General features: G+C 45.6%; 1 protein-coding gene and 1 long non-coding RNA gene across 4 annotated transcripts in view; one reads left to right on the top strand and one right to left on the bottom strand.

Annotated features, from left to right (window-relative positions):
* The window catches only part of TULP3 (TUB like protein 3), a 58,207-nt gene extending 48,701 nt beyond the window's left edge, over positions 1–9,506 (top strand). For 2 of the 3 annotated variants that reach the window (XM_036454513.2, XM_045588361.1), the window contains 7 exons: positions 53–250; positions 2,488–2,600; positions 3,644–3,749; positions 5,702–5,800; positions 6,428–6,599; positions 7,153–7,266; positions 9,170–9,506. In XM_036454513.2, coding sequence (XP_036310406.1) covers positions 53–250; positions 2,488–2,600; positions 3,644–3,749; positions 5,702–5,800; positions 6,428–6,599; positions 7,153–7,266; positions 9,170–9,204 — 837 coding nt within the window. In that variant the 3' untranslated portion in view covers positions 9,205–9,506. Of the gene's footprint in view, positions 1–52; positions 251–2,487; positions 2,601–3,643; positions 3,750–5,701; positions 5,801–6,427; positions 6,600–7,152 lie in introns of all 3 variants that reach the window. The other variant, XM_036454514.2, reaches the window with a different exon arrangement.
* Positions 9,507–17,078: 7,572 nt separating this feature from the next.
* LOC123653221 lies at positions 17,079–18,812 on the bottom strand. Its single transcript, XR_006742898.1, has 2 exons — positions 18,440–18,812; positions 17,079–17,524 (listed from the first exon to the last, which is right to left on the bottom strand). It is a non-coding gene; the product is annotated as an uncharacterized LOC123653221 (long non-coding RNA).
* Between the last annotated feature and the right edge of the window lie 1,925 nt (positions 18,813–20,737).

Here is a 20,737-nt window from a genome sequence, read left to right as displayed (position 1 = left end):
ATGAAGTTTTTCTGACTCTATCTCCTTTGCTCATGTATGGCTATTCTCTCAGGATACAGGGGCTTCAGGTACTTCAGCCCAACAAACTGATAACCAGCTGGGAGAAGTAAAGAATTTAGAGGACTTTGCTTATAGTTCTGCTCCTCGCGGTGTCACAGTAAAGTGTCGAATAACCAGGGATAAAAAAGGAATGGATCGGGGTCTCTTCCCCACTTACTATATGCACTTGGAAAAGGATGAAAATCGGAAGGTATGAGAATTGATTCTTTTAAAAAAAAAAAATACATTTATATATATATACTGCTGTTGATTTCAGAGAGGAAGGGAGAGGGAGAAAGAGCTAGAAACATCAATGATGAGAGAGAATCACGGATCAGCTGCCCCCTCCATGCCCTCTACTGGGAATTAAGCCCGCAACCCAGGCATGTGCACTGAACTATGACTCCCTAGTTTGTAGGTCTGTACTCAACTGCTGTGCCACACTGGCTAGGCTTGATTCTTTTTTTTTTAATTATTGATTTTAGAGGAAGAGAGAGAGAGAACCAACAATTTGTTCTACTTTTGCATTCATTGGTTGATTTTTTTTTTTAATTGATTTCAGAGAGTACAGGAGAGGGAAATCTAAACATCAATGATGAGAGAGAATCACTGGTCAACTGCTTGATGCATGCCCCCTACTAGGGATTCAGCCTGAAACCTGTGCCCTGACCAGGAATCAAATCCATGACCCTTTGGTGCACAGCACAACACTCTAACCATAGAGCAATACCAGCCAGGGCAAAAAAGCAAGTTTTAGGGAATAGAAGGAATTAGAAATATAGAGGAGTATACAAGTGAAAAATATTGTTTCTCGCCCTAGAAATTCTAACTTACTTTGTACCTATGTTTGAGACAGTTTATACTTGCCAATGAACAATGTATTTTGTATTAATATCAGTTCGAAGTGGATGATTTTAGGGTCCTAGAAATTAGATGGTGATAGTAAATATCATGGTTATTATTACCACTATTTATTGAATGTTTATGATGTACCAGGCATGTCCTAAATGCTTTATATAAATTATCACCTACAAATCTTATGACAGCCTGGAAAGATAGGATGTATATCCCTGCTTTATGGACAAAGTAATGGGTTTAAGAGCCAGATTCAAATCCATATGCTTGATTCCAAAGTCTCCCGTTAACTACTCCAACTCTTCTGCTTCCCTGTTATTGTCTAAATCCAGTAGGGTTTTAGCAAGGAAGCATAAATATGAGAGTATTCATCTGAAAAAAAAATTAAATATATTTTTATTAATTTCAGAGAGGAAGGGAGGGGAGAGAGATAGAAACATCAATGATGAGAGGGAATCATTGATCAGCTGCCTCCTGCATGCCCCACAGTAGGGAACGAGCCCACAACTCAGGCTATATGCCCCAACCGGCAATCAAACCATGACCTCCTGCTTCATGGATTGATGCTCAACCATGGAGCCACACTGGCTGGGCTAAAATTACAAAATTTTAAACAATACAAAGAGAAAACCCCAATAAAATACAAAAAGGAATATTAGGACTGCAGTGGCAGTAAAGAATGGGAAGGTGAGGTATTCAGGATGCTGTCTCCCGTAAAGTTGGGAAGACTCTTATTCATGGAATTGGATGAAGCTTTTAAAAAAAGTCACTGGATGTTTTTAGGGATAAAGTTTTATAGAGAACCAAGCTAGTGAATTTAGAAAAGTTACATAGTGGGGAAACACTGATAGTGAATTCTGAGAAGCATTATGAGGGAAAAGGGATCAAGACCCACAGATTGGTCTTCTCTGAGAAAATGCCAAGTGGTGATGACGCTGGTGCTGAGGTAGGATGAGACCCTGTGGGTTGTGGTGGGAGGCCCAAGTGACTTCTGTCTATGGTGGGGATTGAGGCCATGGAGTTTGTGAGGCAAGGCCAAAGCCAAGGCCAAGGGGTTAAATCCCTGGAGAAGATCTCTCTCTTCTGCCTGCCAATCAAGGAATCTGAGATGGTTGATTTTTTTTCCATTGGGCATTCTTCAAGGATGAGGTTTTTAAAGATTATGTCCTTGTAAAAGCAGTCTCGTGCTGGCCAGCAGACCAGGTTCAAGGCATTTGTCACCATTGGGAATGACAATGGACATGTTGGTCAGGGTGCTACATGCCATGGGGAAGTAGCTGCTGCCATCCGTGGGGCTGTCATGCTGACCTACTTCTCCGTAGTCCTTGTGTGGCCAGTGGCGGAGCGAACAGGGCAGCAGGCCCCACACTGTCACTGTACAGTGCCTGGCTGATGTTGCTCTGTGCTGGTGGCTTTGTCCCCACTGCCAGGGGCATTGGCATTGTCTCAGGCCTGGGCCAAAGAAGCTGCTGCTGATGGACGGCATCAAGGAAGGCTGCACCCTGGGCAGGGGCTGCAAAGTGAGAAGGGAGAACAAACCATAGCAAGTCTCTTGACTTCATTTTTAACTGACCTTTTTTTCTCTTTTCCCAGATATTTCTTCTTGCTGGTAGAAAACGGAAAAAGAGCAAAACATCCAACTACCTTATCTCCACTGACCCAACAGATTTATCTCGTGAAGGGGAAAGTTATGTTGGCAAACTCAGGTGCATGCATCTTTGTATCACTATCCTATTCTTTCTGGTACTTTTATTCTTATTGTAAAAAATAATATAAATGGAGCCACTTTAAAATGGACTCAGACAATGAATACAGACACTGGGGTGGTGAGGGCTTGCCTGGGGTGGGAATGACTGGGGGGAGGGAGGTGGTATCAACTGGGGAAAAAGGAGACATATGTAAAACTGTAGACAATAAAAATTAAAAAAGAAAAAGAAAAAAAAAAGAATCAGAGCTGCCACCCCAGAGGAATTGATTTATATGTCTTATGCCTCAAATCTTTGAAATGTTAAAATAGGGCAAAATACCCTTTGTACTGGGCCTAAAACGATATTGTGCCAAGATAACAAGAAAGCAGATAGGATGACTACCAGACTGACGGCTACTTGACTAAGAATTAGAAACACTGTTTAGAATTAGTGTCACTATGCTAGCTTATCTGCACCAATAGCAGTGCATCCCCCATAGTGAGGTAATTGTTCCCCTTCCCTTTTTCATTTATATCTCTTGCCTTTATCTCCTAATGGCAGCACCAGCAGTGCTTCCCAAATAGCTATTCTTTTTTTTTTAATCTCAAATAAATACTTGAATGAGTATGTATTAATGTTGTAATCTAAAGAAAAGTAATTTGCCCTAGCTGGTTTGGCTCAATGGATAGAGCATCAGCCTGCAGACCGAAGGGTCTCAGGATTGATTCCAGCCACGGGCACACGCCTGGGTTGCTGCTCGGTCCCCATAGGGGGCGTGCAGGAGGCAGCCAATCAGTGATTCTCTCTCATCATTGATGTTTCTATCTCTATCTCCCTCTTCTTTCTTCTCTAAAATTAATGAAATATATTTTAAAAGAAAGAAAAATAAGTTAAAAGAAAATTGAAGTCCTTTCGTTGTTTTAATGAGAGATCTTTGAAAAGTGGTGAACATTTAGATATTTGGAGAACAGGCAGTTATTCTGTTACACACCTCTCCTAGATTGTGTTTGTGGAAGAGAAAAAATATAGATCATTATGATGATTATTTCTTTTGATTCTAGAGCCAACCTCATGGGGACCAAGTTTACAGTTTATGACTGTGGTGTCAGCCCAGCCAAGGCCCAAGAAAAGGCCCATAGCCGGCAGGAGCTGGCAGCCATCTGTTATGTAAGTGCTGTCCTCAGAATGTACTCTTTTCCTTAATTTCCTGATGTCCTGTTGGACTTACACTGAACTTAACCTATACTGAACTCATAATCTTCCCTCCCAAGCTTGTTTCTATTTCTGTGGTCCTCTTTTCTGTTACTGGAGTCATTTTCTTTATTCAAGTTGATTTATGAACTAGGCACCTGTTCCAGGAATATTCCTGCAAAACTTCCGGCGGGCTTCCCTCCCCCCCTCCCACCTCTCCTGCTGCTGGAGGCTTGGCAGGGCGGGCCCGCAGCACCTCCACCACCATCTCCTGAGCCGCACACGTGCTGTCAACACTGCTTTGCGCCTTGCCCCCCACTGCCTCTGCAGCTGCGCCTGCTGCTGTCTCGCCCCCCACTGCCTCTGCAGCTGCGCCTCCACAGCCACACATGTGCACTCGCTGCTACTGCACACCTCGCTCCACCCTGCCCCACGCGCACTGCCAATGCTTTCCCTCCAGCAGCTGCAGCTGCCTTACTTTCCACTTTCCCTCCTTCTATGTTGTTTTCAGTCTTCACTCCTCCCTCCCTCCACATATGCAAATTAACCACCATCTTTGTCAGGTTAATTTGCATACTCATTCTGATTGGCTGGTGGGTGTGGTTTGTGTAGTGGAGTGATGGCTAATTTGCATATTGCTCTATTATTAGGTTAGATTGCCAAGTTCATTTATTCTTTTACTGTGTTAATGTTTTGCCTTCTCTTTTCCTAATACCATTAGATTACCACAGACCTTTATGACCTCTTAATCCATTGGTCAGGGGCTACAATAAATTACAAATTGATCTCTCTTTTTTTAAATATATTTTATTGATTTTTTTTACAGAGAGAAAGGGAGAGAGATAGTTAGAAACATCGATGAGAGAGCAACATTGATCAGCTGCCTCCTGCACACCCCCTCCGGGGGATGTGCCCACAACCAAGATACATGCCCTTGACCAGAATTGAACCTGGGACCCTTCAGTCTGCAGGCCGACGCTCTATCCAGAGCCAAACCGGTTTTAGCTGATCTCTTTTGCTTTTAGTCTTTTCTATCTAGTTTATTCTATACTGCTGTCAGATAAATCTTCCTAAAACAGAACTCCACTTGATCCTGCAGTTCTCGTTTCAAATCTTCTATGACTTCCCATTGTGTACAGAATAAAGCCCTAACACTTTAGCCTTTCCTTTCTGACTGTCCTAGTGGTACTCTCTTTCCTGTTGCCATCATTCTGTCTACACAGCTCTTCTGTTTTATCCACCATATAATCTTCCCTCTCCTGAGAGCCTTCCCTTTTCCCTTCCTTGCCTTTACTATATCAACTGATGGCACCAGAGAAGTCTTTCCTGACCACTGGATGTGGTTTACATTCCTTTGTATGCATCTGCATGGCACCCGGTGCCTCCTTTCAGAGTTGTTGCTTGATCCCAAAGTGTCAATGTGCATGACTGTGCATGACTTCAGTGTGTGTACATGTGCATAAGTATATGAATATACACACAAACATATTATATATGCATCTATTTGATGTGCTTATTCATATAATCTGCCTGGCTTGACAGGCATTTGAGATTTTACCTCCTGACACAGGCTCCATTTAATTTATGTGTAATTCTCACTGTAGATCAGATAGTGCTATACTCCCATTGGGACAAAAATGTCAATGACAAAATTGGACAGTTTGCTCACAGTTGTCCCAAAGTTCATTTAAGATTAAAGAGTAAGTTAAATTTTCAAGCCAACATAATCTATTTTAAATTGAAATGTTCAAATTAGGTTTTAAAAAGAGAAAAATAATTATGATCCTGGTCTTGATTATCTATCTCTTTGTTTAAACTATAGTAATAAGCAGCTTTCTTGATATTGTCAGCATTTTACATGCCCAAGTGAGTCTTGTGTGAAGAATGTGGCCTTGTTTTCATTTCTGTCTTATTTACCTGTCTTCCAGGAGACAAATGTGTTTGGATTTAAAGGTCCTAGGAAGATGTCTGTGATCATTCCAGGGATGAATATGAACCACGAACGGATCCCATTTCGGCCACAAAATGTAAGAATATATTTAATTAGCAAAGGACTCTAAAAGACAAGATTACAATATAGAAGAGTCAATCCAAAAATTATTGATTCTTCCAGAACTGGAGTATTGCTCATACTCTTATTTATGTAATTAGTTAATTTATTTGTACATTTTAATTGATTTTTTTTTTTTTAGAGAGAGGAAGGGAGAGGAGATAAACATTGATGTCAGAGAGAAATATCGATTGGTTCTCCCATAGGCACCCCAACTGGGGTCTGAACCCACAATCTGAGCATGTACCCGGACCAGGAATCGAATCGGTGACCTTTTGGTGCCAGGGATAATGCTCCAACTAACTGAGCCACAACAGCCAGGCCTCATACTCTTCTTTAGGAGAGCCTCATTCCAGAACCTCAGGAGAAGTACATTGCAGAGCAATTGCTAGAGTGCTTGATTTGCAACCTCTTAATCTGCAAAGACAGATGCTAATTTTTAAGAATAAAAAACAACAGCAGCTTAAATTTTGGCTTTCTTTGTTTCTGCTTTACCCTTCCTGAAATGGAGGAAATAGTCCCCTGTCCACCTTCTCCGTCAGAGTTCCAAGCGAATTGTTTCTTACGGTTCTTAGTACAGAGTAATGACTTTCCTTTCAAACAGGACCATGAGAGCTTGCTTTCAAAATGGCAAAACAAAACGATGGAGAACTTGATTGAGCTGCACAACAAGGCCCCAGTGTGGAATGATGACACGCAGTCCTATGTCCTGAACTTCCACGGCCGGGTCACTCAGGCATCTGTGAAGAACTTTCAAATAGTCCATGAAAATGACCGTAAGCCACAGGAAGGGCTGGTTGGAAATGGGAGGGAGGATATTCTTACACGATGGGGAAATGAACATTTCCTGTCACTCATAGGAACCTATATTCAGGAGAGAATTATCTAAGAAAGAAACGATTTACAACAGTGTTACAGTAAAACGTTTGAAATACTGTGTTGAGGGCTGAAGAGTGGCCGAGATTTCTCCCTGTGGCCAACCAGAGAAGTCCTAGAGGAGGCTGTTGGAGAAGCAAATGCAAATGACCCTTACCTAGTAAAGGTTCCTGGCAGCTCTAGCTCATGGAGCTTGTACTGTCCCCAGCCAGCTGCTCTCGACTTTTCTCTCCTCTTTACCTTTCATCTGGCCCGGAAGAGCCTCCCCTTCCCTGTAGTTGAGAGGAATCATAAACTTTGCTCATGGTTAGCAAATATTCTTTTTAATAAATCTTTCCATTCTTCTAAAAGCTGCCCATTTTAAAGAGACCCGCTGCTTAACTGACCTCTTTGGAGGCTTTCCCCAGTACAACCACATTATCTTCTAACATCATATTTTCTCTCTGTTTCTAGCTGACTATATTGTCATGCAGTTTGGACGTGTGGCAGACGATGTGTTCACTCTGGACTACAACTACCCGCTGTGTGCACTCCAGGCCTTCGCCATTGGGCTTTCTAGCTTTGACAGTAAGCTGGCGTGTGAATGAGACGGAAGCACATACACAGCTGGACTTTCTCACTACAGAGCTTTCGGGAGCAGATATTGCCTCCCTGACTCTTGGCCCAGGGCATAAAAAAAGACAGTCTGTCCCTCTTGGAATAATCCCCGAATGTACGTAGCTATACGTATATGTATGTACATATATACATATGTACACACACACACACCTTTCTGCCTTTCACAGATCTGGTCAAAGGGTGCAGTTTAACATATAGGTGAGACATTATTCAAACTAGAGGAAGGTTCTTGTCCAGAACACATTCTGACTCCTGAGGTTATTGCCCCTAACAGATTCTGTGCCTCGAAAGTTGGATTTCCTGGGCTTGGAAACTTGTGACTAGAATCAGGTTCTAATAATTAGATGCTTGTGTCTCTCTTTTGAAGATCTTTTCAGAGAAGGGACAGTTTTCTAAATTCACTTTAGTCTCTAGGTCTGCAAATGTTTTCCATAAACGACCAAATAGTCTCTCTTGTAATTACCCAGTTCTGTCATTGCAAAAGCAGTCCTAGTCTGTTCATACATGAGCGAGTGTGACCATGTTCCAGTGAAACAGGCAGCAGCCAGATTTGGCCTGTAGGCTGTAGTTTCCCAACCTCTGCTTCCAGTGTATCTCTGTACTCACTGGACTTGGGCATTTCCACAATGAGCTTGTCATCATGAGATGATATGAGTGTGAAATGGGTATCTCTAGGAAGCAATAGCAGATTGGATCCAAAGAGTCACTCCACTGCATTCACTGTTACAAAGCATTACCTTGTTTTGGTGACGATGGTTCCTAGGATATCATTTACCATCAGAACTGGGAAACCCAAAGTCCGTGATGATTTTGTCCACACAGGTGGCTTAATTCTGCTATCCTACCTGGCACACCCATGGGACAAGGCACTGCCAGTCACTTGAAGAGCTAACGCACAGTAGGAAATTAGCCTAGAATTGCATTGTCTTCATCACAGGGAGTGTGGTACTTGTTTCTTAAGAGTTACCTCACAGTCCCCATGATGCTTGGAGGTCCTGATGTTGCAGTCCCCCTCTTCCCTTTCTTCCCTCAGAGCAGATTGGCTGGCACCAATCTCGGTCAGAGTGGCGATGGCCAAATTTGTGATCAATGATGTGAGAATTTTATATAGTTGTCTTAATTTCAGTTTAGACTGAAAACAAAAACCTAAGAGGTAATTTAGTCTAATTAAGACAGAGTAATTTGACAGTTGCCTTCACTTTCAATCCAGGAGTGCCTCCCACAGCTATATAACTATGGAGACATTAGTAGAGGATGACACACATGCCTTTAGACCATGTAAAAAGTAAGAGATCATTATGTATCAAAACTTCCATTATCATTGTCAAGGGAGGGGGCAGGCGAGGCTTGGTGAGGACTAGCCAGCTGACTGTGAGCTCTGCGGACCTTGTTGGGCAGCACTTTCGGCCTTTCTTCTTGACACTAATTAATTATCAGCACCCTAAAGCACAGTTCACTGGTACAGATCAAGCTCTTGTCACTCTTCCTCAGAGATCCTGAGTTTTGCTAAGTTGTTCAGGTTATTAGCACCTCCCAACAGAGCATGACTCTGCTGCCAGCTTGCCGGTCTCAGAGTGTATCTGAACCCAGTACCTGTGTGAGGTCTGTATTCAGTATTGCTCGGCTCCCAAGTCTTTGTGCATTTAGGTGTTTGCCAGCAGGGGGCAAGGAATCAGTGGCTGTTGTGCCATTCTGATTCCCTTCTGTGGACTTCCTTTTTGCCTTTGCTTCCTGTTGCCCTGTGTACCACATCAAACAGCAGTGTGAAAACAGGAGTCTGGGAGATGAAAAGGCCCTTGTCCCCCGCTGGAAAGTCCTTGCCGTGTTTTGACAAGATTGGTTTCTATCTCAGGCATGCCTGCTTCCCATCAAGTGCCTCCTTCATAGAAGTGCCCAAAGCCCCTTCAGACCTCTGGCACCACCTTCCTCATGTACTGTCGAATGAGCTGCTCTCCTTGAAAACAAAGCTGTTCACTTATCTCTGGATGCAGTAATTGACAACATCTGGAGAAGGGAGTCTCATGGCCTGACCAGATCTAACCCTGCTTCTTCCTGCTCACTCTGGCTAAGAGATTTATTAATATATCCCAGCTTCATGTACTTGCTGCTTGAATGTGTAGGTGATTTGTTTTACATAAGACATATTTATACCTTTTATATGCTATAGAAATAAATAATTTATATAAAAACTAGGTGTTGCCATTCTTCTTTTCAAAGTCCCATCCATTCCTTCTTTCATGTTTTGTAATAATACATTTCATCACTTGGCAATAGTGGACTAATCTTCAAGGAAGCATCACTATAAGCACTCATAGAGTCAGGCCAGTTTTATATACTTTAAAAAATACATATGTTGCTGAAACCAGTTTGGCTCAGTAGTAGAGCGTTGGTCTGTGGACTGAAAAGGTCCCAGGTTCGGTTCCGGTCAAGGGTATGTATCTTGGTTGCGGGCAAGAGGCAGCTGGTCGATATTTCTCTTTCATCGACATTTCTAACTATCTTCCGTAAAAAATCAATAAAATATATTAAAAAATAATAAAAATTTTAAAAAAAATACAAAATACGTGGTTTTAGAAATTTTAAAGAGAGAGGAAGGGCCCAGCCAGCATGGCTCAGTGGATGAGCATCAGCCTATGAAGCAGGAGGTCATAATTTGAGTCCAGGTGAGGGCACAAGCCTGGGTTACGGGCTCTATCCCCAGTGTGGGGTGTGCAGGAGGCAGCTGATCAATAACTCATCATCTATGTTTCTGTCTTCCTCTCTGAAATCAATAAGAATATATTTTTTTAAAAAGGGGGTGGGAAGGAAGGGAGGGGAGAGATAGAAAAATCGATGAGAGAGAAACATCCACTGGCTGGCTCCTACACACTACCCACTGAGGAATGAGCCTGCAGCTCAGGCATGTGCCCTCACTGGTAATCAAACTGAGGACTTTTTGGTTCATGGATCAATGCTCAACCACTGAGCCATACCAGCTGGACCAGTTTTATATATTTTCAATGACCGGAAATATCAGTGATTATTGACATGAAAGCTATCAGCAAATGTTATTTAAAAATCTAAAACAGGCCTGCAAAAGGTTCTTTTTTGATCAGAAATTTAGTGAATCAAAAGAAGCTAGTATTGCCTGGCTGGTGTGGATCACAGGTTGAGCACTGACTTAGAACAGGAGGTCATGGTTCGATTCCTGGTTAAGGCACATGCCTGGATTGTGGGCTTGATCCCCACTGTGGAGCATGCAGGAGGCAGCCAATCGATGATTCTCTCATCACTGATGTTTCTATCTCTTCCTCTCTGAAATCAATAAAAAAAAGAAACTAGCATCAATTTGCTTCCTTTATATGAGCGATTGCCAACCTTTCAGGCCTCATGGACCACCGGCTGGTGGCCACTGCTTTAGATAGCATTACAGGTGCAGAAATGAAGTGATGGGTCAACTGAGGCAAAAATCCCTGGGTTCTGGCCTTTTTTCATACCAGTGTTATATGCCCCTTTCCTCATCTGTCAATTGAGAGTTTGAATTACATGATCTTCAATTTTTGAATGCCATGGTTCTCCCCACTCATGCTGGCAACAGTCTGGAATTTCCATAAATATGTTTTGAATTGATCTCTGGGTACCTTCTGGAGAGCTACAAGTTGTTCATGGCTGAAGACACTGCTTAGGAAAAGACTGTGTGCTTGAGTTAAGGAACCAGAGGGGAGATTCCGGAATGGTGGGTGTGCACGACGTGGGAGAAGTATAATCTTACGCTGAGGAAGGGTAGGACCTTAAAGCTGCTTTTCCTCAATCACTGGAGACCTCTTGCTCCATGGAGAAAACTCTGGGATGCTGCAAGCTGCCCTTCTCAGCTTCAGCTCCCCCTCTGGACAGAACGGCTCCCACCTGTGTACTCATGCCATCTCTCTTCTTTCCAGTCTATAGTCTTCTTTTAAATTTCCACATGTGGACCCTAGCTAAGGGCTTGCCAAAGAGGGACCAGATTCCGTCCACCTGTCATAACACGTTTCTTGACCAACTGCATGTTGGATTTTTTTGTCTCCTCTCCCTACTTTGGTTTCCTAGTTATCATAGTCAGTGTATATTCTTTAAAAGTCTTTCAGTCTTTTTTATAGACTAACGCATAATTCCTCTCCACAGAAGACGCTACTGTAAATGCAGGATTTGCCATTGATGCTGTCAGAACAAGCCCTAATTATGTCACATATGGTTTCATGGCACCACCTACTGGCCAAGGATGCACATTACAATTGCATTAAAGTGAATAGCACAGATTCTGCAACCCAAGCCGAACAATCTTCAACGACTGGACCTTACAATGTTTCCACTAGAGTTGTGCTATGGCATGACTCTTTTCTGAAGGATGGAGAAAGTAATATTTCTGGAGTGTAGAAACCAGTTGAGGTAGTCCAGGTAAAATGCCTGGGATCTGGCACAATAGGATGGTGACAAATATGTTTATTCATGTTCTTTTAAAATAAAACAGTGCATCTCAGTTGATTTTTTTAGCCATCCAATTACATAAAATAATTTATAAATTCTCATAAAACAATTCTAGATGGTTTTCCAGGGACTATGTTGAGAAGAATGAAAAACATTTTTTTCTGGATAAATATCCATGTTCAAGTCTCAGTTCTGATCCTACCCTACATTCCTTACTCTGTACCATCTCTCCATTTCTACTTAAAGGAACAGCCTTGGCCAAAATATCCCTGATGTTAATGGAAGTTTTAAAAATATGAAATGGGTGTCTCTGACTTATTCTGGGTCTGCCTAGTCTTTCGGTCCATCAGGTCTAAGCTCCTTTGCATGTTGCCTTTGGGTCTGGCTGTGACCCAAGTGTCGGAGTGCAAGTAAAGAGAGTGGATTACACAGAGGGTACAGCCGGGGGGGGGGGGGGGGGGGGGGCGCGCACACGGGGGGAAGGAATGGGAGTGGCAGTGGGAGTGCTCCCAGTCAAGTTGCCACCTTTTACTGCACATTTCGGTTTAACAGTGGTTCTTAAGCCTTGTTGTTTTTTAAAAATATATTTTTTATTGATTTCAGAGAGGAAGGGAGAGAAAACATCAATGATGAGAATCATTGATTGGCTGCCGCCTGCATGCCCCCTACTGGGGATTGAGCCCACAATCCAAGCATGTACCCTTGACCAGACTTAAGCCTGGGACCTTTCAGTCTGCAGGCTGACACTCTGTCCACTGAGCCAGACTGGCCAGGACAAGCCTTGAGATTTTAACATGTAGTTAAGCACTATCTTCTCAGGTTCTGTTTCTTAGGATTTTCAAGGACTCTGAGTATAATAACCCATTAGTTCTCTCTCCTCTGTAGTCTTGGGGCAAGAAAGTTAGGAAGAATGGTCTGAGAGGAAAGGAGGGTGACAGGCAGGTGAGAGCTAGGAATTGGACCAAGATTTTTTTAAAGTGGAGTCTAAATGCAATTTCTAGGGTAAGGATTGCTCTGGGCAAACTAATCTGTAAGATAACAAATATTTTTTAAAAAGTAATGATTTTGCTTTCGGTGAGTCTTATGTATCAGATATATAGCTATAAATTTTAAATAATAATAAATTAAAAAATGTAAGGACTCCCTGGCCGGTGTGGCTCAGTTGATTAGAACATCATCCCATGCACTGAGGGTCATAGGTTTGATTCCTGGTTCAATTCCTGGTAAGGGCACAAACACGGGTTGTGGGTCCCATCCCCAATTCATTTGGGAGGCAACTAATCAATGCTTCTCTCTCACATCAATGTTTCTCTCTCCTTCTACCTCTTCTTTCCTCTCTATTTCAAGTCAATGAAAAGCATATCCTACAGTGAGGATTAAAAAATTACTTGCCTGGCCGATGTGGCACAATTGGTGGAGTATCATCTTGTGCACTGGGAGCTCGCTGGTTTGAATTTCAGTCAGGGCTGGCTCAATTCCCAGTAGGGGGCGTGTACAAGGCAGCTGATTGATGATGGTTCTCTTCCATGATTCTTTCTTCCTCTCTCTCAAAATCAATAAAAACGTATTTTTAAAAACAACAAGCAATGCCCTAGTGGTTTGGCTCAGTGGATAGAGCGTTGGCCTGTAGACTGAAGGGTCCCAGATTTGATTCTGGTCAAGGGTACATGCCCGGGTTGTGGGCTCATCCCCAGTGTGGAGGGGCTCAGGCATGCAAGAGGTGGCCAGTCAATATTTTTTCTCTCATCATTGATGTTTCTGTTTCTCCCTCTCTTTTCCTCTTTGAAATCAATAAAAATATACTTAAAACAACAAAGCAAACAAAGTTTAAAGACTATATAAAGCCTTGCTGCTGAAATCGGTATGGCCCAGTGGATAGAGCGTCGGCCTGTGGACTGAAAGATCCTGGGTTTGATTCCGGTCAAGGGCATGTACCTTGGTTGCGGGCACATCCCCAGTGGGGGGTGTGCGGGAGACAGCTGATCGATGTTTCTCTCTCATCGATGTTTCTAACTCTCTATCCCTCTCTCTTCCTCTCTGTAAAAAATTAATAAAATATATTAAAAAATAAATAAAGCCTTGTTCCATATCTGTCCCCTCTTATTTCCCTTGCCCTGTCCTACTCCAAGTTAATCACTTTTAGTTTCTTTCCAGTGTTTCTTTCCATTTTCTTTATGCAAAAATAAAAACATATTTGTAATTTCCTATCCTTTGTGCACAAAAGGTAGCACATTATCTTCTCTGTTCAGTAGCTTGCTTTTTCAGTTTTGTTATATCCTGGAGATAATTCTCATGTCAATAAATGCAGCCCTTCCTCATACTTGCTTATCCTCCATAGTATTTCATTGTGGGAAGTTGCATAGTGGTTTTTATTTAATGATTTTAGAGAGCAAAGAAGAAACAATGATTTTGTTCTACTTATTTATGTATTCATTAATTGATTCTTTTTAGTTCCTTTTTTAGTTATTTTTAAAAATATTATTGCTACTTTAAAATATCCTCACCAAGGATATGTTTGTATTGATACTGGACAGAGAGAAGGGAAAGAGACACATTGATTTGAGAAACATCTATTGGTTGCCTCCCAAACCAATCTTGACCAGGGATCGAACCTGCAACCTTGGTATGTGTTCTGACCAAGAATTGAACTGGCAGCCTTTCAGAGCATGGATGATGCTCCAACCAACTGAGCTACACAGGCCAGGGCTTATTGGTTGATCCTTTTTTATTATTATCTGTGTACATATCTTACCATTCCCCTTGGTTGATTCTTATATGTGCCTCGACCTGGGATCAAACCTGTAACCTTGTCATATCAGGCCAATGCTCTAACCAATTGAGCTACATGGGTGGGGAACACCATTGTGTTTTTAACTAGTTCCCTATACACGGAAAAATTGCACATTAAGAAATTTTATCAACATGTTTTGAGTATATACAGTATTTCAGGGACCCATGTTGTTTTAATCTTTTTCACTCTTCATACTGAATAACTCCCATTTTACATTTGACATCTCCCACAGTCTGAAATTCTTTCCTTAGCTCTGCAAGTGTCATCTACCTACCTGCTCAACATCTCCACAGTTTTATTAAAAAACATGGTTATTAATAGCTGTAAAGAATTTATTTCATCACATAGATGTGGTTGAATTTTTAAAAATGTGTTTTTACTGATATTTTGAGAGAGAGAGAGAGAGAGAGAGAGAGAGAGGGAGGGAGGGAGAAAGGGAGGGAGGGAGGGAGGGAGGGAGGAACACTGACTGGTTGCCTCCTGCATGAGCCCACAACCTAGGCATGTGCCCTGACTGGGCATCAAACTTGCAACGTCTCAGTACATGGGATGATGCTCAACCAAGTCAAACCGGCCAGGGTATAGATGTGATTGAATTTGATTAACACAGTATCATAAGGATATTTTGTGTAATTGTGACCACAGAGATTGGAAAAACAAAATTTATTAAAGAAATGCAAATTATACCAAACAACATAATAATATGATTTTTGACTTTCATTTTGGAGTAGAGACAACACAGATACCCACCCTACATCAAGAGGGGCTCTGACCATACCTACCTCTTTCTGCACCACTCTTCAGCAAGCCTGGGTGAGGTCTAGGTGGCCCGGATCACTAAGAAGTGAGGGGAGCTATGGACTGTGTTGTAATTTGAGGATAGTCATATGCATCTCTTTGAGCTGGATCCAGAGAGAGGAAATATTTCCACCAACAGATTCATTCCTGGTATCAAGGAACAAAAGTCCTATCTATTAAAGGTAAATACCCCTAGTAAGGGCAGGACATAAAAATCAGTATAAAATCGGTCAGTCTTTCGCCCTACACAATTTCTACATCTAAGAACTTTCCTTTACCCAGAGAAACCTCAACAACTTGGGAATATGCCATTTCTGAAAGCACAGAGCTCTCTAGAAGCCTGTAATGGTATAGACCCGGAGGCTGAAGTCCTGAGGACACATCATTGCAGCTAGCATCAGTTACAGTCTTGGCAGTTAAAATTTGAAGGGAATAATTTAGTCTGATCTCCAAATTTCCTCTCAGTAGTCAATGCTGAAGTGACATTCAAAGGTGGTTCTGTCTCCACCCTAGGCTCTGTCCTGCCTTCCCAACAATCCTCTGAACCTGGCTGGACCCACCTACCACCTCACCCTGTCTCTCCTCATTTGAATTGTCTCAGTTGATGGTACGACCAATAGTTCAGTTGTCAAAATTCAGGGATTTTTGTTTCTTCTCTCACCCTCACAGCCCACTTGTTCTTGTTTATTTCACCTCTGGTCTATTTCCTACACCCTTACCCACATCAGCCTCAGGACCTCTGCCTGGGTTTAAGGCATCAGATTATCCAATCCAGCCCTGACACTGTTGCCAGAGGGGAGGTGGTCTTTCTGATGTTGGTACTGGTTATGTCACACCTGTGTGTAAAGGGCCTTATGATACCCAAACTCTACAGCATGGAATCCAATCATCTTCACAACATGGCACCCACTTACCGTAACCTATTCTCCCCAGCTCCTATTCTCTAGCCCACTAGTTTACAAGACTTCTCCTAATCACCCCTCTGTACCCTTTGTGGTTATTTTAGTAAGTTTTTAATTTTTATTTTAATTTTTATTCATTTCTGGAAGAAAGGAGAGAGGGATAGAAACATCAACAATGAGAGGGAATCATTGATCAGTTGCCTCCTGCTGAGCTACCTCCTGCCACTGGGGATCCAGCCGGAAACGTGGGTATGTATACTAACTGGGAATCGAACCATGACCTCCTGGTTCATAGTTTGACAACCACTGTGCCACACAGGCCAGGCAGTATTCCAGTCTTAATTTGGTAAATTCTCATTTATCCTTCAAGAACTAGATTAATGTCCACTCTAACTTGAATTTCAGTGTTTCTTACTTTGGCTTTCCATTTATAACTTTATAATTGTCTCATCTTCATACCTAGATTGTAAACTTCTTAGGGGCAGGGCAGGGACCCACTCCTGCACTTAGCATGGTGCTCAGTCAACAGACACTCAACAAATGATTATTAAAGGGCTAATGCTTATATACTGTCCTCTATCGCAATCTTTTCATGTGTATGAGGCGTGGCCAGGTCCTCCTGTGACTCACCGTTTAACAAGCATACCAGAATTTGTATATGCTAATGAGCTGCTGCCTTCACTCTTCCCTTATGAGATTGGATACTTCCTCCAGTGATGCTTTCATGGTTCAAAACATCTTTGGAATACTTCCTGTAGAAACAACTTTGGCACTTACAGCACCTTCTTTTCAATATCCTCTGTGACAGCATTTGTCATTTTTTTCAGTATTTTTCATGTACTTATCCATCACAGACACCAAGCTGGTGCAGGGTGAGAGATAAATCAGACATTTACTCGGTCTTCAAGGAAGTTTCTGTTTGATGAGGGAGATAAGATCTGGACAACCACTGAAGTTCAAAGCTAAGTGACAACAGCCCTAAAAGGTTGGATTTGATTTTTGGAAAAGCCAAAACTCCTTTGGTTTCACACTCCCAACAAGGTATAAGACAGAGGTATGTGATAACACATTACTCTAAACCAAAGTGTTCTGAAGACTGCCAAACAGGGGGTTCCAGCATCTCTCGATACTAAATTGTTCTGGTGTGTTTGTTTAAAACCCAGACTCCCACGTTACGACAGTGTTCTTCCCGGCTAAAGGATAAGTTCTTCGAGGGTTGGTGGTGAGGTCCTATCCTTCGTTGTTTTCACAGCATCTGGTGGACACATTATACCTGTTGAATAAATACTGAGTTACTCATTACTCTTCGTAGTGACAACTCTGCAGGTGTGCGAGGGATAAAAGAGAAAGACTGGACTAATGCCGGGAGGGCACGCGCGGGCCACTGGCCTGGAACTGGAGCCCGGAATTCCTGCTTCCTGGTTCCCCGGAGCGAACGTCCCCAGTGGGAGCCGCAGGGCAGGAGCAGCCCTTCCCGCGCCCGCAGCCCGCCCTCCGGCCCCGTGCGGAGGGGCGTCCGCAGCGCGGAGGTGCCGGCTGCGAAGCGCGTGGCCAGTCGCGCAGCCCGACCCCGTCTCTCCCACTAGCCATCCCCGCTCCGGCTAAGAGGAAGGTTTTCAGCTCCAGAGACGGAGCCGGCCGCTCGGCCCGGAGGGGCTGGAGCGGGGGCCTGCGGAGGAGGGAGGGTCCGGGCGGGAGATCAAAGGGAGCGCCGTGGGCGGGAGCGGCGGAGGCCGGAGGCCGGATCCAGAAACTGAGGTCAAAGTTGGGGGTCGGCGCGCCAGCTCCGCGCCCTCCGCCCCCTCCCGCCCGGCGCCCTCCCCCGCGGGCCCACGTCCGGGACTCCACCCCGAGGGGCCCGGCCGCCACTCCCTCCGGCCCCGTCCACAGCTGCGCATCCACACCGGCCCGCATTCCGCGCATTCCAGCTCCTCCTCCGGCCCCGGCGGCGGGAGGGAGGGAGGGAGGGAGGCCCCGCTCCGGCCCCGGCGCTGCCGCCGGTCCCCAGGTGAGTGCGGGTCGCCGCGCCCCGCCGTGCGCTCCGCTCCCCTGCCCGCCCCTTCCCGCTCCGGGCTCCCGCGGGCCCCGCCACCTCTTCCCCGCTCCCTTGGCGGCCCGACCCGCTCCTGGTCCCCCACCCGCCCCTCCGGCCCCGGCCCCGGCTCCTTCCTCTGCGCCGTTGACTCACCGCCTGGAGCCGGGGTCCCGGCGCTTCCCGGCGCTTCCCGGCAGCCGCTTGTGGGAAAACTCCTCCCTCCGCGCAGCACCGCGGGCCGCTGGGGGGCGGCGGCCGGACTCCGAAGCGCCGGGCGGCCCGCCTCGGGCCCCGCCTCCTCCCCGCCCCGCGGGGCGGCCTCCGGGCGGGGGCCGGTCCCCGCGCTGCCCCCTCCCGCCCGCAGAGCCAGCGCCGCGCGCTCGGGAACACGGCGGGGCCGCGGCTTCCAGAGTGGGCGCGCGGGACGGACTCCGGGGAGCTGGCTGAGCGCGGCCGCCGCACCCCCTCCCTCCGGACCCGGTGAGGCGCGGGGCGGGAGGGGGTCAGCCCGGGCCCTGCGGGCGGCTTCGGGATGAGGGGCTCGGGGCGCTCCGCCCCGGATGGACCGGGGAGGGAGCGGCACGTGGAGGCTCCGCGGGCGGCAGGGTCGGGCTGGGCGGAGGGGCGCTGGGGAAAGGGGAGCATGGGGAGCTGAACAGACCAGAGGCAGAACTGAGAGCCCAGCGATGGGAGAGGCCCGGCATCCACGCCTCCTGTCCCGCCGGGTCCTTCTGGAGGTAGGCGTGCTGGTTGGTGTGGGCTAAGCCCTGGGAGAGCAAACCCGCACTGAGGTCCCTGCTCTCCAGGGCTGAGAAGCCTGTTGCGCCCCTGATGGGGACTGGAGGCTCCCAAGCCTCAAAGCAAACATTTCTCAGGAACACCCTCCCTGTGCACGGATGGGTGAAGGGAGTTCTGGTGAGCGCATGTGGAGTAGTCTGGCTGTCCTGTCTTCTTAGTTTTGCGTGTATGTGAGGGTGGTATCTTTCACATGAGTCGATTTGTCATCGTTGATGTATTTGTTTGAATATATTTCCACTTGAGAAAAGTGCTGTCTGTCTGAAAGTGTGAGTGCCCGAGTACTGTGTGTTTCTTCTAAGTGTGTCTTTTTCCGTGAGGATGTTGGTTTGGGGCATGACTGTGCTTCCTCCGTGCGGCCAGAGACAGTGTCTCTGATTGTTGGAGCTTGTGGCCCCAGGCACCGTTCGCCTGGACCGGGCAGAGCTGGAAGGAAGCTGCCTTTCTGAGGGGGACTGGGTTCTGTCCTGGCCTGGAACAGTAGAGAAAAAGTTGGCGGAAAACCAAAGGAAGTTGAGATCTCTGTCGCTTGTGGATGGGATGGGTTATTGATCATTAGAGTAGGGGAAGGTTATGGGGAGGAGACCATTTCAATGTGGAGACTTGTATGGACATCACTTTTGAAGTTGGCCCCAAGGACAAAGAGGAATCCGTGTATGCCTGCCACAACTACTTTCTCTTGGTCCAGTTCTCCTTGGAGCTGCCCATGCAGTCAAATGGATAAACCCTTAATTCTTTACAACGCTCTAGAGTGACCATCCTACACTTTCCTGTGGCGAGGAGAATGATAGCACATTCGGGGAATGCTGCGGTGCCAGCTGGGAGGGAAGGGCTGCCTGAGATTTGCTAGTTTCGCAGGAGGAGACCCCCCTGGGTGTCTCAGTTGCCTCATCTCTTTCTGCTTTCCTTTCAGTTTTCTCTCCATCTGGAGCTTTACTATCAGAAACCGTTTCAAGGAGTGAACTGGGTAGGGGAAGTAACACAGTATGTGGGGTGGGGGTTAGGGCACACAGGCAGACTGCATTCCCACAACATGTCTCAGGGGTCTGCATTCCCACAACATGGTGATGTGGGCATATTTTTTAGGGTTTCTTGGAAGGGAAGGGGAGGGGAGGGGAGGGAAGGGGAGAGAAGGGAAGGAGGGAGGGAGGGAGGGAGGGAGGGAGGAAGGGAGGGAGGGAGGAAGGAAGGAAGGAAGGAAGGAAGGAAGGAAGGAAGGAAGGAAGGGGAGACACTCATTGGGGTGGGAACTCTGGCCACTGCTCCTCCATGTACCCCGAGGATGCAAACGTGCTGGTGGGACCCTCCTCACTCTTACCTTCTTTAGGCCGGGTGTGTGGCAGGGCTTCAAGGGTGTGTGGCCTGGAGGCAGCAGTGACAGTGTGGGAAGGGTACAGGCTTTGTGGTCAGACGTACCTGTGTACCACGCTGGCCATTGCCTCACTATGTTTGAGACTCTCAGGTTGTTTTCTGATGAGCAATATGGGAGAGGGTTAGTTGATATACATCCAAAAAGTTGGTTGTGAGATTTCAGTGTTTGCAGAGTACCTAGCACAGTGTGTGGCCTTTCCTGGGGACTCAGTGGCCCATGCTCCCCAAGCTTATGCTCCCCATGCTCCCCATGCTCCCCAAGCTCTTTTTTCCTGGGGCCTTCTC

Source organism: Pipistrellus kuhlii, unplaced genomic scaffold (assembly GCF_014108245.1).
Source record: "Pipistrellus kuhlii isolate mPipKuh1 unplaced genomic scaffold, mPipKuh1.p scaffold_m20_p_3, whole genome shotgun sequence".
NCBI classification, from domain to species: domain Eukaryota; kingdom Metazoa; phylum Chordata; class Mammalia; order Chiroptera; family Vespertilionidae; genus Pipistrellus; species Pipistrellus kuhlii.
This window is presented reverse-complemented; position numbering and strand designations above follow the sequence as displayed.